The sequence below is a fragment of the Macaca thibetana genome, chromosome 1 (assembly GCF_024542745.1).
Source record: "Macaca thibetana thibetana isolate TM-01 chromosome 1, ASM2454274v1, whole genome shotgun sequence".
NCBI lineage: Eukaryota > Metazoa > Chordata > Mammalia > Primates > Cercopithecidae > Macaca > Macaca thibetana.
Window position 1 is genome coordinate 19,752,613 of NC_065578.1, and position 13,548 is coordinate 19,766,160.

The 13,548-nt window shown below is 41.2% G+C and overlaps 1 protein-coding gene across 20 annotated transcripts in view; it reads right to left on the minus strand.

Moving 5' to 3' along the window:
* Nucleotides 1-9,692: 9,692 nt before the first annotated feature.
* The window catches only part of EIF4G3 (eukaryotic translation initiation factor 4 gamma 3), a 374,608-nt gene continuing 370,752 nt past the window's right edge, over nucleotides 9,693-13,548 (minus strand). For all 20 annotated transcript variants that reach the window (XM_050789764.1, XM_050789766.1, XM_050789763.1 and 17 more), the window contains 2 exons: nucleotides 12,704-12,850; nucleotides 9,693-10,709 (listed from right to left, as the gene is read on the minus strand). In XM_050789764.1, the coding sequence (XP_050645721.1) occupies nucleotides 10,528-10,709; nucleotides 12,704-12,850 (329 nt within the window). In that variant the 3' untranslated portion in view covers nucleotides 9,693-10,527. The remainder of the gene's footprint in view (nucleotides 10,710-12,703; nucleotides 12,851-13,548) is intronic.

Below are 13,548 nucleotides of genomic sequence, written 5' to 3' on the forward strand. Positions count from 1 at the left end.
CCACCGTGCCTGGCTAATTTTTTGTATTTTTAGTAGAGACAGGGTTTCACCGTGTTAGCCAGGATGGTCTTGATCTCCTGACCTCATGATCTGTCTGCCTTGGCCTCTCAAAGTGCTAGGATTATAGGCATGAGCCACCGCGCCCAGCCTGGAATGTATTCTAAGCAGCCAGCAGGCTTGTTTGATATAGCTCTCTCTTTGCCCAAAGTAGTTGGCATCCCCTAAATTAGGAACAAAGCCAGAGCTGGATGTGACAGAACATGCATTTGTAACTACCTGGTATTTTTGGGAGTTCATTATGATTTTGTAGGAAAATAGTCATTTTCTTTCTAGGTAGGGCAATAAACAACTTGAAAGGGACACTAAGCATTGATCCTTGTGTTAAAAAACAAAAACAAAAAAACCCCAGGATTTTGCAATGTTCTACTGAATCCCCGGAAAAGTGGGAGCTAAAAGCCTCTATTCCCAAGTCTGTTAGCCGTAGGGATAGACAGTTAAGACTTCATAGTATTTTCTAGGGAAAGTAAAACAAATTTAAAAATTTGATCAATAGAAATGTGGGCCGGGCATGGTGGCTCACGCCTGTAATCCCAGCACTTTGGGAGGCTGAGGCAGGCAGATCACCTGAGGTCAGGAGTTCGAGACCAGCCTGGCAAATATGATGAAATCCCATCTCTACTGAAAATACAAAAAAATTAGCCAGGCGTGGTGGTGCATGCTTGTAGTCCCAGCTGCTTGGGAGGCTGAGGCAGGAGAATCGCTTTAACTGTGGAGGAGGAGGTTGCATTCAGCCGAGATCGTGCCACTGCACTCCAGCCTGGGTGACAGTGAGACTCCGTCTCAAAAGAAAAATAAAAAATAAAAAAGAAATGTGGATAGGTAAACCATAATCTCCTACAGTTCTGAAGATGGTGTAGCCTAACTGTATCTAACTGATTATGACCAAGGTAGTAGAGTGTGGCAGAAAAAGAACACTGGACACAGACCGGTAGGGCCCTAGGTATTTCAGGCAGAATGCTGGGCACTTTAGCCGATCTCCTTTAATTCCTCAAGACAACCCCACGAAGTGGATAATGTTACTTTTGTTTTATAGATGAGGCAACTGGCCAGGTGCAGTAACTCATGCCTGCAACCCTAGCACATTGGGAGGCTAAGGTGGGTTGATGACTTGAGCTCAGGTGTTCGAGACCAGCCTGGGCAACATGGTGAAAACCCATCTCTACAAAAAATACAAAAATTAGCCACAGTCCCAGCTACTCTGGAGGCTCCCTTGAGCCCAGGAGACAGAGGTTGCAATGAGCTGACATCACAGCACTAAGCTCCAGCCTGGGCAACAGAGACCGACCCTGTCTCAAAAATACATACATACATACATACATAAGAGGAAACCGAGGTTTCAGCAACCCCGGCAGGGCTATACTAATGCCCCTATTTTTCCAATGCCAATAATCCAAACTATATCCACTATATCATTTTCCCCAAAAGAAAGCTCTTGGTGGTGAGAGTTATTTTTTGGACAATAGTGCCTCCGAGAAAACAAGTGCCAGTCCTGCTTCTGACACTTGCTAGGTACATGACTTCTGTGGTACTCAGTTCCCTACCTGGTAAAAGGAAGCAGTACCACCTTACATGTCAGAAGCCTAGTATGAAGACCAATTAGATGCCATCCTGCATTGCCTAGGAAATTAATTTACTATTCGTTTACTACAGAAATTAGTTTTAACATGTATCATTTCACTGATACTGTGCTACAGGAAGGGTTTCTGTATTGTAGATGCGAAAGTACAAGCCTAAAGGTTCTCAAAGCAGCATATAACTTGTTTTGTGTTAGCTTTTTGAAGAGGATTATACTCTGGCAGAGATGTGAAATACTCCTAGGCAGTGGTTCTTAAACTTCAGTGTGCCTAAGAATCATCTGAAGAGCTTAATAGCAATTTCTTGGGATCCTTCCATCTCTTCAGATTCTGTTTTAGTAGGCTGGGGCCTGTGAATTTGCATTCTAATAAGCTCGCAGGTGATGCTGATGCTGCTAGTCCAAGGCCCATACTTTCACTCACCATGAGGTTAGATATAACTGATTACTCCAAAGAGACTACAGTTATTCCAACATGCTGTGTGGCTGTGAACTGGAAAAGGCTGAAAGCATTGTTATTCCTTTTGCCGAGTAACTATTAAAAAACCAACTAAAGTTCATCTCCAGTGAATTCTGCTAAGTGAAAGTTTAGGGCAACTTTCAAAAGTTCTTTCCATGACCGGGCGCGGTAGCTCATGCCTGTAATCCCAGCACGTTGGGAGGCCGAGGCGGGTGGATCACCTGAGGTTAGGAGTTCAAGACTAGCCTGGTCAAATGGTGAAACCCCGTCTCTACTAAAAATACAAAAATTAGCCAGGCGTGGTGGTGCATGCCTGTAGTCCCAGTTACTTGGAAGGCTGAGGCAGGAGAATCACTTGAACCTGGGAGGTGGAGGTTGCAGTGAGCTGAGATTGTGCCATTGCACTCCAGCCTGGGTGATAGAGTGAGACTCTGTATCAAAAAGAAAAAAAAAAAAAGGTTCTTTCCCTCTATTTGTCCAGAAAAAGTTTGTCTGGATTAATTTGTCACTGGGCACGTTCAGATTCGACTTTTGCATGTGAGAATGAACTGTTGCCATACTGTCACCCTTTCTTCATTCTCAAATACACCATGCGTCACCCAACCATGGACTTTGCACACAAGATCTCCTCTACTTGAACAGACCCCCTTAACTATTTGATTCTCCAGATTTTTGTTTAAAATTCTCCTCCTAAGGGCAGCATTCCCTAATCCCCTAGTGCATACAGGGTCCCCATTATATGCTCTCCTAACACTGTATTTTCAAAATATGTGCCATATGTAAGTCCATTTGTTTGTCCAACACATTGCAGTTAAAATATATTTCTGAAATACCTGAAAATAGAAATCGTTCTCTATATTGTTAGCTGAATCAGGTTATTTTCACCATTCCAATGTCGTCTCAACCCTGGGTCATATTATGATCACCTAGGGAATTTAAAGAAAAAAAAAAGAGAAAGAGATGCCCAGGTCTCGTCCCCAGAGATTCTGAAATAATGGTCTGAGGTGGGGCTCCAGGATTGGTATTTTTGAAAGTTTTCCAGGTACTTCTAACATGCAGCCGATGGCGAGCACTATTTATTCCACACTGTAGGAAGCAGCTATGGCAGGGTGGCTTTTTGAAATTTGGCCAAGATCGTTTCCTAGGACTTCAGGTCAGAGGACATGTATTTACCAACAAGAGGTAAATATGACAGAAGGATTGAAAAGGAATAGTGATAGTACAAGTTCAACTCATGGGGATTTGAAATTTCAGAAATTCTTGATATTTTTATTTCATTGAAAAGCTGGTAATATCCTATTATTACCAAAACCTTGTATCTTTGTTAAGCTTGGTAGGCAGTATTTAAGGTGATTCTGGAGGTGCTCATATGGTTGGCAAGAGTGAACCCTTTCTAGAGAAGACAGGAAGGCCCATACCAAGCGGGTGGTCAAATATTCAGTGAACAGCAGTGTTAGCATTAGACCACAGATCTCCCAATTCTAGTCTATACCTCCTTCCACTACAGCACACAACTTCTTCCTACAGAAAGCAGTGTGAACTCTTGATATTCACTTAGGTGGCATCTCCCCACCCCCCGTTGGTTCTTCTGATACCCTAACTCATCTACTTTAAACTTGTATGGTTTCTAAATAGATGTATTTAAAGGTTTTACATTTACCTAAAAGTATTACTCAGCTTTTTTTGCTTTAAGAGACAGGGTCTCAACTCTTGTCACCCAGGCTGGAGTGCAGTGGCACAATCAAAGCTCACTGTAACCTCAAACTCTTGGGCTTACTTTACGTTTATCTCAAGTTTTGACATGCAGTGCTTTTATCATCAGTTAACTTTTCATTATTTCACAATTTCCATTATTATTTAACCGAGTTAACGTTTTAACACTGCTCTGTATTCGCACCTTAGTAGACTCTAAATGTTACTAAGGGAAATTAAAACAAATCATGAGAATGGGGAAAGAAACAGTTCAATATTTATTTGAGACAGAGTCTCACTCTGTCACCCAGGCTGGAGTGCAGTGGCCCTATCTTGGTTCACTGCAACCTCCGCCTCCCAGGTTCAAGTCTTGTGCCTCAACCTTCTGGGTAGCTGGAATTACAGGCATGTGCCACCACGCCCAGCTAATTTTTGTATTTTTTTAGTAGAGACAGAGTCTTGCCATGTTGGCCAGGCTGGTTTTGAACTCCTGGCCTCAAGTGATCTGCCCACCATGGCCTCCCAAAAGTGCTGGGATTACAGGTATGAGCCCCAGTGGCTGGCCCTCTATTTTCTTCTCCTGTAAGATGAGCAGAAAATGAATGAGGTATCTATAGGCTTGAGTCTTTTGGGTACCAAAGTATTTTATCTTATTATTATTATTTTTTAGACAGAGTCTTGCTCTGTTACCCAAGCTGGAGTGCAATGGCAGGATCTTGGCTCACTGCAACCTCTGCCTCCCGGAGTCAAGCAGTTCTCCTACGTCAGCCTCCCGAGTATCTGGGACTACAGGTGCCCGCCACCACACCCGGCTAATTTTGTATGTTTTTAGTAGAGATGGGGTTTCACCATGTTGGACAGGCTGGTCTCAAACTCCTGACATGTGATCTACCCACCCTGGCCTCCCAAAGTGCTAGGATTACAGGCGTGAGCCACTGCGTTCGGCCCAGAGTAATACATACACACACACACACACACCAGAACTATGTTTTCTTTTTTTTTTTTTTGAGACAGAGTCTCACTGTCATCAGGTTGGAGTGCTGTGGCGCGATCTTGGCTCACTGAAACCTTCGACTCCTTGGTTCAAATGATTCTCCTGCCTCAGCCTCCCAAGTAGCTGGGATTACAGGCATGTGTCACCACACACAGTTAACTTTTGTATTTTTAGCAGAGACGGTGTTTCAGCATGTTGGCCAGGATGGTCTCGATCTACTTACCTCGTGATCCACCCATCATGGCCTCCCAAAGTACTGGGATTACAGAGGTGAGCTACCGTGCCCAGCCCAGAACTATGTTTTCTAAAGGTCATAGTGCTCCATGTGAAAGCAGCTTACTCACCTGGCAAGAAAATGAAGTTTAAAATGTTGGCAGACCAACAGGCTGAGATGCCCCAATAGCAACATGCAAACCCAGTGAGTAAAATCTTGGTTTCTAAATCCTATTCTCCTAAAAGAAACCAGGGATTCTTGTAGAAATGGCTGATTCTAGGACTGAGGCAGGGAAAATATAAGGTGTGTCTGTGGCATCATGTGATGTCAGAAAGTACATGCTCTAAAAAACAAAACTATCAGGGAATGTCAAGGGACACACAAGCCAACTTGAAAGAGCCCCTAATGGCTAAAGCTGGAACAATCTGAACAATAAAACCATGTACTATTGGGTTATAATTCAAAGTGTGAAATATACACAAGCCCATACTGACAGATACATAGCCATGTGTGTACCTTTATACATACATATAAATACATGTGAGTGACTAAATAAACAAATGGAGAAGAGAGACATCTTCCTTGTGGGAAAATTCCAAATCATGTAAGTAGACGCTTCCCACTCTAGAAAGGAAGTGAAGCTTAATTCTCTCCTACTCCCACCTCTCTTCCCAAGTGTGGGCTGGATTTAGTGACTGGCTTTCAAACAGACTAGAGTAAGAAAGGGGGGAAAGAAAAGTTAACTATAGAGTGGAGAAACCTGGCAAACACCAACTTAACTAAGTAAAGTTAAGTGAGTATCTTGTACCTGCTGATAGATGAGAAGAGAGCTTCATTTATATGGTATTTGTGTTTCTATTTTTTAGAGACAGGGTCTCATTCTACTACCCAAACTGAAATGCCGTGGCATGATCATAGCTCACTGCAGCCTTGAGCTCCTGGGCTCAAGTGATTCTCCTGCCTTAGCTTCCCGAGCAGCTGGGACTACGGGTGTGCATCACCATGCCTGGCTAACTTTTAAGTATTTTTGTAGAGATGGGGGTGGTCTCCCTATATTGCCCAGGCTGGTCTCAAACTCCTAGCTTCAAGTAATCCTCCTGCCTTGGTTTCCCAAAGAGCTGGGATTAAAATATACAGTTATTTTTATCTAAAATACATAACCCCACTTTAATCATGAGAAAAACACCAGACAAATACAAATTGACAGACATTCTACAAAATGTCCCATTATTACTCCTCAAAATTGTCAAGGTCATGAAAAAGACCAAAAAACTGTCAAAGTTCAGAGGACACTAAGGAGATGATTACTTAGATGCAATGTAGTATACTGGATTGCATCTTGGACCAGAAAAGGGACACAGGTGAAAATCTAAATAGTCTTAGGTTTAGTTACAAGGAACATACCAGAGCTGGTTTCTTAGTTTTGACAAATGTCCCATGGTAATATAAGATGTTATTATAAAGGGAACTGGGTGAGGGGTATATGGAACTTTCTGTAAAATCTGCAACTTTTCTGTGAGTCTAAAATTATTTCAAAATAAAACTTTAACTGAATAACATTTGGCATATGATTCTCTGTAGCTTAATGTATAAATCATCTCATGATTTGGTAATACACAGTGATGTCAGGTTGTTTTTTTAAGTCCCCAAACTAACAGATTATCATTTTTCTTTTTGAGGGACATATGTGATATTTTATGCCAGTGGGCATGCAGCATCTCTCTCCCTACCTGGCCTGAGCCTGTAATCCCAGCTACTCGGGAGGCTGAGGCAGGAGAATCACTTGAACACGGGAGGCAGAGGCTGCAGTGAGCCAAGATCATACCACTGCACTCCTGTCTGGGCGACAGATCAAGACTCTATCTCAAGAAAAGAAAAAGCAAACAAAAACTAACGTAAAATGTTACTCCCTACAAAATGGAGAATATAGAAGTACATGCTAATGACATAGTTGAAATTGAAAAACTATATTCCTCTACTTTTTTTTTTAAAGAATAAAACTTGAGTGATGAAAACAGAATCAGATATAGTAGCCTAGGATCTTCCCCCCACCAACTTAGAATTCTATTAACTTAAAAGGAGCCATTTGACTGGGCGCGGTGGCTCAAGCCTGTAATCCCAGCACTTTGGGAGGCCGAGACGGGCGGATCACGAGGTCAGGAGATCGAGACCATCCTGGCTAACACGGTGAAACCCCGTCTCTACTAAAAAAAAAAAAAAAAAAAAAGGAGCCATTTGAAACAAAAAGATAGTACGTCAAAAACTCCTAAAACTTGTTTGGAGAGTGGTTTTAAAGCTCTCTTTGGATTTAATTGTTGCAAACAGCCTAGAATGAATTTTGAAATATAAAGAAAAAAATACTAACAAAGATCTGCCAGAGTAATAAGGAGCAGATACTTCTTAGTGGGATATGATGCTGATGCAGCATGTTAATAACCTTTAGCTTTCTGTTTTCATGAAGAATATGAGATCCATGAAAGCAGAGACTACTTTGGTCACTGTTATCCTATCTCCACTTAGTGCACAGTAGAAGTTGAGCTAAATATTGGTTGAACAAAACAAGTTCATGATGCATTTATGGGCTGGCTTATTGGCCTAGGCAAGAGCCCAAAATAAGTTCATTTTGAAAATTAGTATCATTTTCCTTTGTTAGAAATGACAAAATGTTCATTTACTGAATAGCCATAAGTTAACTGGTTAGAAAATAGGTATAAGCACCCTAATAAATGCACTAAAAGAGGCATTGGGTCAGGTGCGGTGGCTCACGCCTGTATCCCAGCATTTTGGGAGGCCTTTTGCTACAGCTTGAGGGAGTGCTGGCATATCAATGTTGGCATTGTCACCTATTATATTAAAACAAGAATTGCCAAACCCTGTTTTCCACTAAAAAGACTAGACAGGGTAATAATCTTGACAATGTTTAGCAATTCAGTTGATATTAGTAGGGGTCTATTATCTTACTTTGCTCATATTTTGTCATTAGGTAACTTCCAATCCTAGCACACATTCCGTGTCCACAGCAACAAGATACTCAAAGCTTACTTTGTAGTCTCTTCAGCACACTTCATGTTATAGGTGAGATTTCAAACATTGTTTCTGTCATTGTACTACAGATGTTTATGTCTTAAGATATTTTTCAACCCTTTAATTGTTCTTTCAAAAATATTTTTCTCTCTCCTCCATTCCTTACACTTGTTAATATGTAAAATACTGGCAACTAGGCCATCTCTACTACCTGAAATCCCTCCCTGGTCAGACCCCTGCAAAAAACAGCTACTGATTCTGAAGAGGCAGTTACCACCCTGTATTCCCCCAAACTCCCCCTCCCTCAACCCCTGTGAGTACTGCCAATACCTTCTAAAAACTTCTATCACTCAGAAAAGATTCCTTGATCATAATCCTCTGCACTTTGATTCTGGTGTTTACTCAGCAAGACCCTGTCTCATAACAAAACAAAACAAAAGCAGCATACAGCAGGGGTCCCCAACCCCCGGGCCAACTGCACGTACTGGTCCGAGACCTGTTAGAAACTGGGCTGCACAGCCGGTGAGTGGTGTGTGAGCAAGCATTTCCGCCTGAGCTCTGCCTCCTGTCACATCAACGGCGACATTAGACTCTCACAGGAGCGCGAACCCCATTGTGAACTGCATATGCGAGGGATCTAGGTTGCGCATTGGGGACCACTGGCACACAGCATTACACCACTGAAAAATGGCCTCTGTGGGCTTATGTAGTGGGATCTTGTCTTGTGTTCAGCTACACTTCAGAAAAACATTTTATTGCTATAGAAAATTTTGTTCTTGTGTTTCACAAGTCTTGCCAAGTCTCTTAATGTGGATATTTCTTCAGAGATGGAAGCCAGCAGAAATCTCTTATTATCCAGATACAAAAGACAAAGACTATTTATCTGGGAGTAGTCTGGCTTTCTTCACAAATACACTGATGGCCCACAAACAACTGAAATGGAAAACCATCTGTAGAGACTGCGACTTCATGAAAGGGTGGGAAAATTAGAAAGCACAGCACTCCAATATCTGTAGGAGAAGCAGAGGCCAAAGCAGAGGCCCACAGTTAGCTTTATACTCACCAGAATGCCTTGAATGAGGTTGGAGTTGGCAGACAATGTGATTTTCATACATGGTATTGGTTTGATTTAAACCCCACCCCCACTTTTATAAAAATCCCACCCCCACTTTTGTAAAAGCATAACATAGCTTTTGGTTTTATTCATTCTTTAGAGGACATCTTTGGGTTTCTTAAGCATTGCAGGCAATTGATGGAAGATTTTAAAATCAGTGGTAGTGGCAGTCTCCAAGTGAATTATTATCCTGAGTCCTGATACATACAGTGGAAAACTTAGTTATCTAAAGGACTGCCCTGAGGTTTACTGTCCTGAATGCATTTCTAGTTAGTGTTGGAAATAAGTTTAACTGGACTCCCAGTGGGGCATTCCCACCCAAGCACGAGTGCCCTCCTTACCCACAAAGTAGCTTGCCTTTTCAGTGAGTAGAGACATATACATACATACATGTGCATGCACATACATGCGCACACACGCACACACACACACTCTCAATCTCTCTCGTTTTCTCTCTCTCACCTCAGGAGTGATTTGAATTAGACAATAAATAGCCAGACAGCACCCCCAGGAATGGGCACACATGCAGCAGCTGTCCAAAGGAGAAGTCACTTTACTTTCTTTTAAACTTGCAATGTTTGTCTTTATTTTGTTCTTTATATTTTCAAAGTGAAAAGAAATAGTATTGAGTCAATTTCTTTTTGTTTTTTTAAATATTTGTTCTATGTATTTACAAGCCTTAAAGTTGCTCTAAAGATTTCCAGAATATTAAGAGTACTTTTCTCAGGGTAGCACTTTTTTTTTTTAAACAATTCTTGGAGTTCTGTGGTCCACAGCATTTCCTTCTGTTTCAGTGTTATGTATGTTTTGATTACTATTGTGATTTTTTAAGTTTTCTGAAGCAAGCTGAGAGGCAGGCAGAAAGATTTGATGCCAAAAAAAAAAAAATCTTTCTTACCTTGTTCACCCCAAACTTTCTCAAATCTGGACTAAATGCTATACCTTAAAACAAACATGAGGTGCATCTTGAAGGGGAGGGAAATTTATTTCTCTGCTTTTCTATTATACAAGTTGTTTACAGAAACTGCAAATTAAAAAATTACACTGGCATTTGCAGTCCTTAAAATAAATTAAAAGTTCTCAACTTTTTTTTTTTTTTTGCTAAACATTTTTTTTAGTCCTTGTTTAAAAAGAAAAGATTAAAACAGAAAATATTTTCTATAAATAATACATGTATTTTGGTTTTAGTGCTCCCGCCCTAAGGTTTGAAGTTTACTTTTTTCCAGTACCTTTTTCCTCCATGATCACCTTTTTTTCTCTTTCCCCTCTCCCACTCGTGCACACGTGGGGGTTTCTGCGAGAATTGGCCTTGCTGCACTGTGATTGGCGAAGACGTGAAACTTTTTAAAAAAATACTTAAATTGTTTCTTTTGTTTCCTTTTGTGTATTTGAAGTTTTAGTTATCCTCAGACTCCTCTTCTGCTTCCCGCAGCCACGTGAAGAATGCGGTGACAGATTTCAGGGCCACGCCCTTCCCATTCTGCTCTGCAGGGTCCTTGCTGCTCTCCCATTTGTAGAAGGCATCCTCGGAGATCACCTCCTCATCATACAGGCAATCAAAAAACATTCGCAGCAAATCTGCAAGGAGGTGAAAATAAACTATAAGCTTTGGGACACTGTAGTTATGAGGAAAAGAATGTATTTCAAAATAATGAATGACTGAATAAATGTGCATTAATTCCCCCAGAAAAAAGCAATAATGACAATTCACCATACTTGCTCTTGACAGTATAAACAGCCCAACAACTTGTTCAAAGAAGAGGAAAAAAATATTGAAGCAGTCTAAATTATTTTTTATTCCTATTATTTTGTTCAATTTGAACTTCCTTTCTTTTTCCTTTTTTTTTTTTTTTTTTTGAGAGACAATCTTGTTCTGTCCCCAGGTTGGAGTGCAGTGGTGTGATCTTGGCTCACTGCAACCTCCACCTTGTGGGTTTAAGCAACTTTCCTGCCTCAGCCTCCCAAGTACCTGGGATTACAGGCACCCGCCACCACGGTCAGCTAATTTTTGTATTTTAAGTAGAGACGGGGTTTCACCATGTTGGCCAGGCTGGTCTCAAACTCCTGATCTCAGGTGATCCACATGCCTCAGCCTTTTTTAAAAGATTTATCTTTGTAATTATATTAGTCAAGCTAATATTATCAAATTATCTGATTCACGGTAGATTGACTCTTCAATTATACTATAAGGATAATTTGCTTTGATCTTTTCCTTTATCTCCCAGAGCGATTCAGCAGGACTAGGGAAGAAGGAATTTTACAAAAGCAAAACTAAGGAAGTACCAAAGAACTACTTGAGTGCTCTCTCTCATAGCTATGTACTGCCCACTTTAACAAATTCTAACTGAATTTTCAAGATGTAATAAAAATCACTAGTTAACACTAAGTATCACTAAGACTTAAGTGTACAGGTTACTTTGTTTCATTAGCCAAGAATTAATCATAACACTTAACTAAAAACGATTCTGAAACTCCTTATATACCATGGTAAATAAACTATACTTAGGGTCTTTGTTGGGTGTCTAAAGATTCTAGAGTATCATCCTCAACATCATTAACCATCTTCATGCCCTAGACCTGTGATGTCCAATATGGAAGCTACTAGCCAAACATGGCTATTTAAATTTAAAGTCAATAATTCAGTTCCTAAGTCACAACAGACACATTTAAGTATAGAACTGCCACATGTGGCTCATGGTTACCATACTCAATGGTATGAATATACTTCCATCATTGTAGAAAGTTTTGTTAGGCCTGCCCTGGAATGGGGATGAAATAACCTAATCTAAATAGTTTTCTTGTTGTGATTTTTTCATACAAGCATATAACAAATTCTTTTTTTTTTGGATGGAGTCTTGCTCTGTTGCCCAGGCTGGAGTGCAGTGGCACAATCTTGGCTCACTGCAAACTCCGCCTCCCAGGTTCAAGTGATTCTCTTGCCTCAGCTTCCCAAGTAGCTGGGACTACAGGCACACGCCACCTAGCCCATTTTTGTATTTTTTTTTTTTTTTTTTTTTTTTTGAGACAGTCTCACTCTGTCGCCAGGCTGGAGTGCAGTGGCGTGATCTTGGATCACTGTAACCTCCGCCTCCTGTGTTCAAGCGGTTCTCCTGCTTCAGCCTACCAAGTAGCTGGCATTACACACACCCGGCTAATGTTTTGTATTTTTAGTGGAGACGGGGTTTCACTGTGTTAGCTAGGATGGTCTCGATCTCCTGACCTCATGATCCATCCGCCTTGGCCTTCCAAAGTGCTGGGATTATAGTCGTGAGCCACTGTGCCTGGCCAATTTCTGTATTTTTAGTAGGGACGGGGTTTCACCATGATGGCCAGGCTGGTCTTGAACTCTTGACCTCAAGTGAGCTGCCCGCCGTGGCCTCCCAAAGTGCTGGGATTACAGGCGCGAGCTACTGCACCCGGCCAAATTCAGATTTATTAAAGTTAGTTATATGAGTTTTTGTTATTAGTGATTCTTTTATTGTCCAATGTTCAAACCCTAAATCATCTCTAAGTCCTGGCTTGGATAAATCTCACTCATTGGTTGGATTAACTGTAATATGAGATAAACTTACTGGCAGGTTGATCGAGTTTTACTATCGATGCTTGTAGTGCATAAAGTGCTTGCAGTTCCTTCTCTGTATCTGAGTCTAGGTACTTGAGTAAGATCGGCACTCTCTGCTTGATAACAGCAGTGTCCACTCTGAAGGTAGAAGAGTCGGCTAAAGATGATAGAAGAACTAGGAATTACATTTAAGGAGTTAACATAGAATTATCTTTAATTTTCTTTCTTTCTTTTTTCTTTTTTTTTTTGTGAGACAGAGTCTCGCTCTATCGCCCAGGCTGGAGTGCAGTGGCATGATCTCAGCTCACTGCAACCTCTGTCTCCCAGGTTCAAGCGATTATCCTGTCTCAGCCTCCCAAGTTGCTGGGACTACAGGTGCTTGCCACCACGCCTGACTGATCTTTTTGTGTATTTTTAGCAGAGATGGGGTTTCACAATGTTGGTCAGGCTTGTCTCGAACTCCTGACCTCAGGCGATCCACCTGCCTCAGCCTCCCAAACTGCTTGGATTACAGGCATGAGCCACCACTCCTGGCCTCTTTCTTCTTCTTCTTAATTTTTAGTTTTTTAAATAATAGAGACAAGGTCTCACTATATTGCCCAAGTTGGTCTTGAACTCCTGGGCTCAAGCAATCCTTCTGCCTTGGCCTCCCAAAATGGTAGGATTACAGGCATGAGCCACTGCACTTGGCTCATTTTCAATTTTCTGAGTACAAAGGACCCATATGGCTCTACAAGAGAAGAGGAGGCAAGAAGGTCTAAGGCAAATATTTTGAAATCCAAAATGCTCTGAAATTATTAATGAGACATTCTCTCACAAATAATAAAAAACATGGAGGGGGATGTATTTTGAATG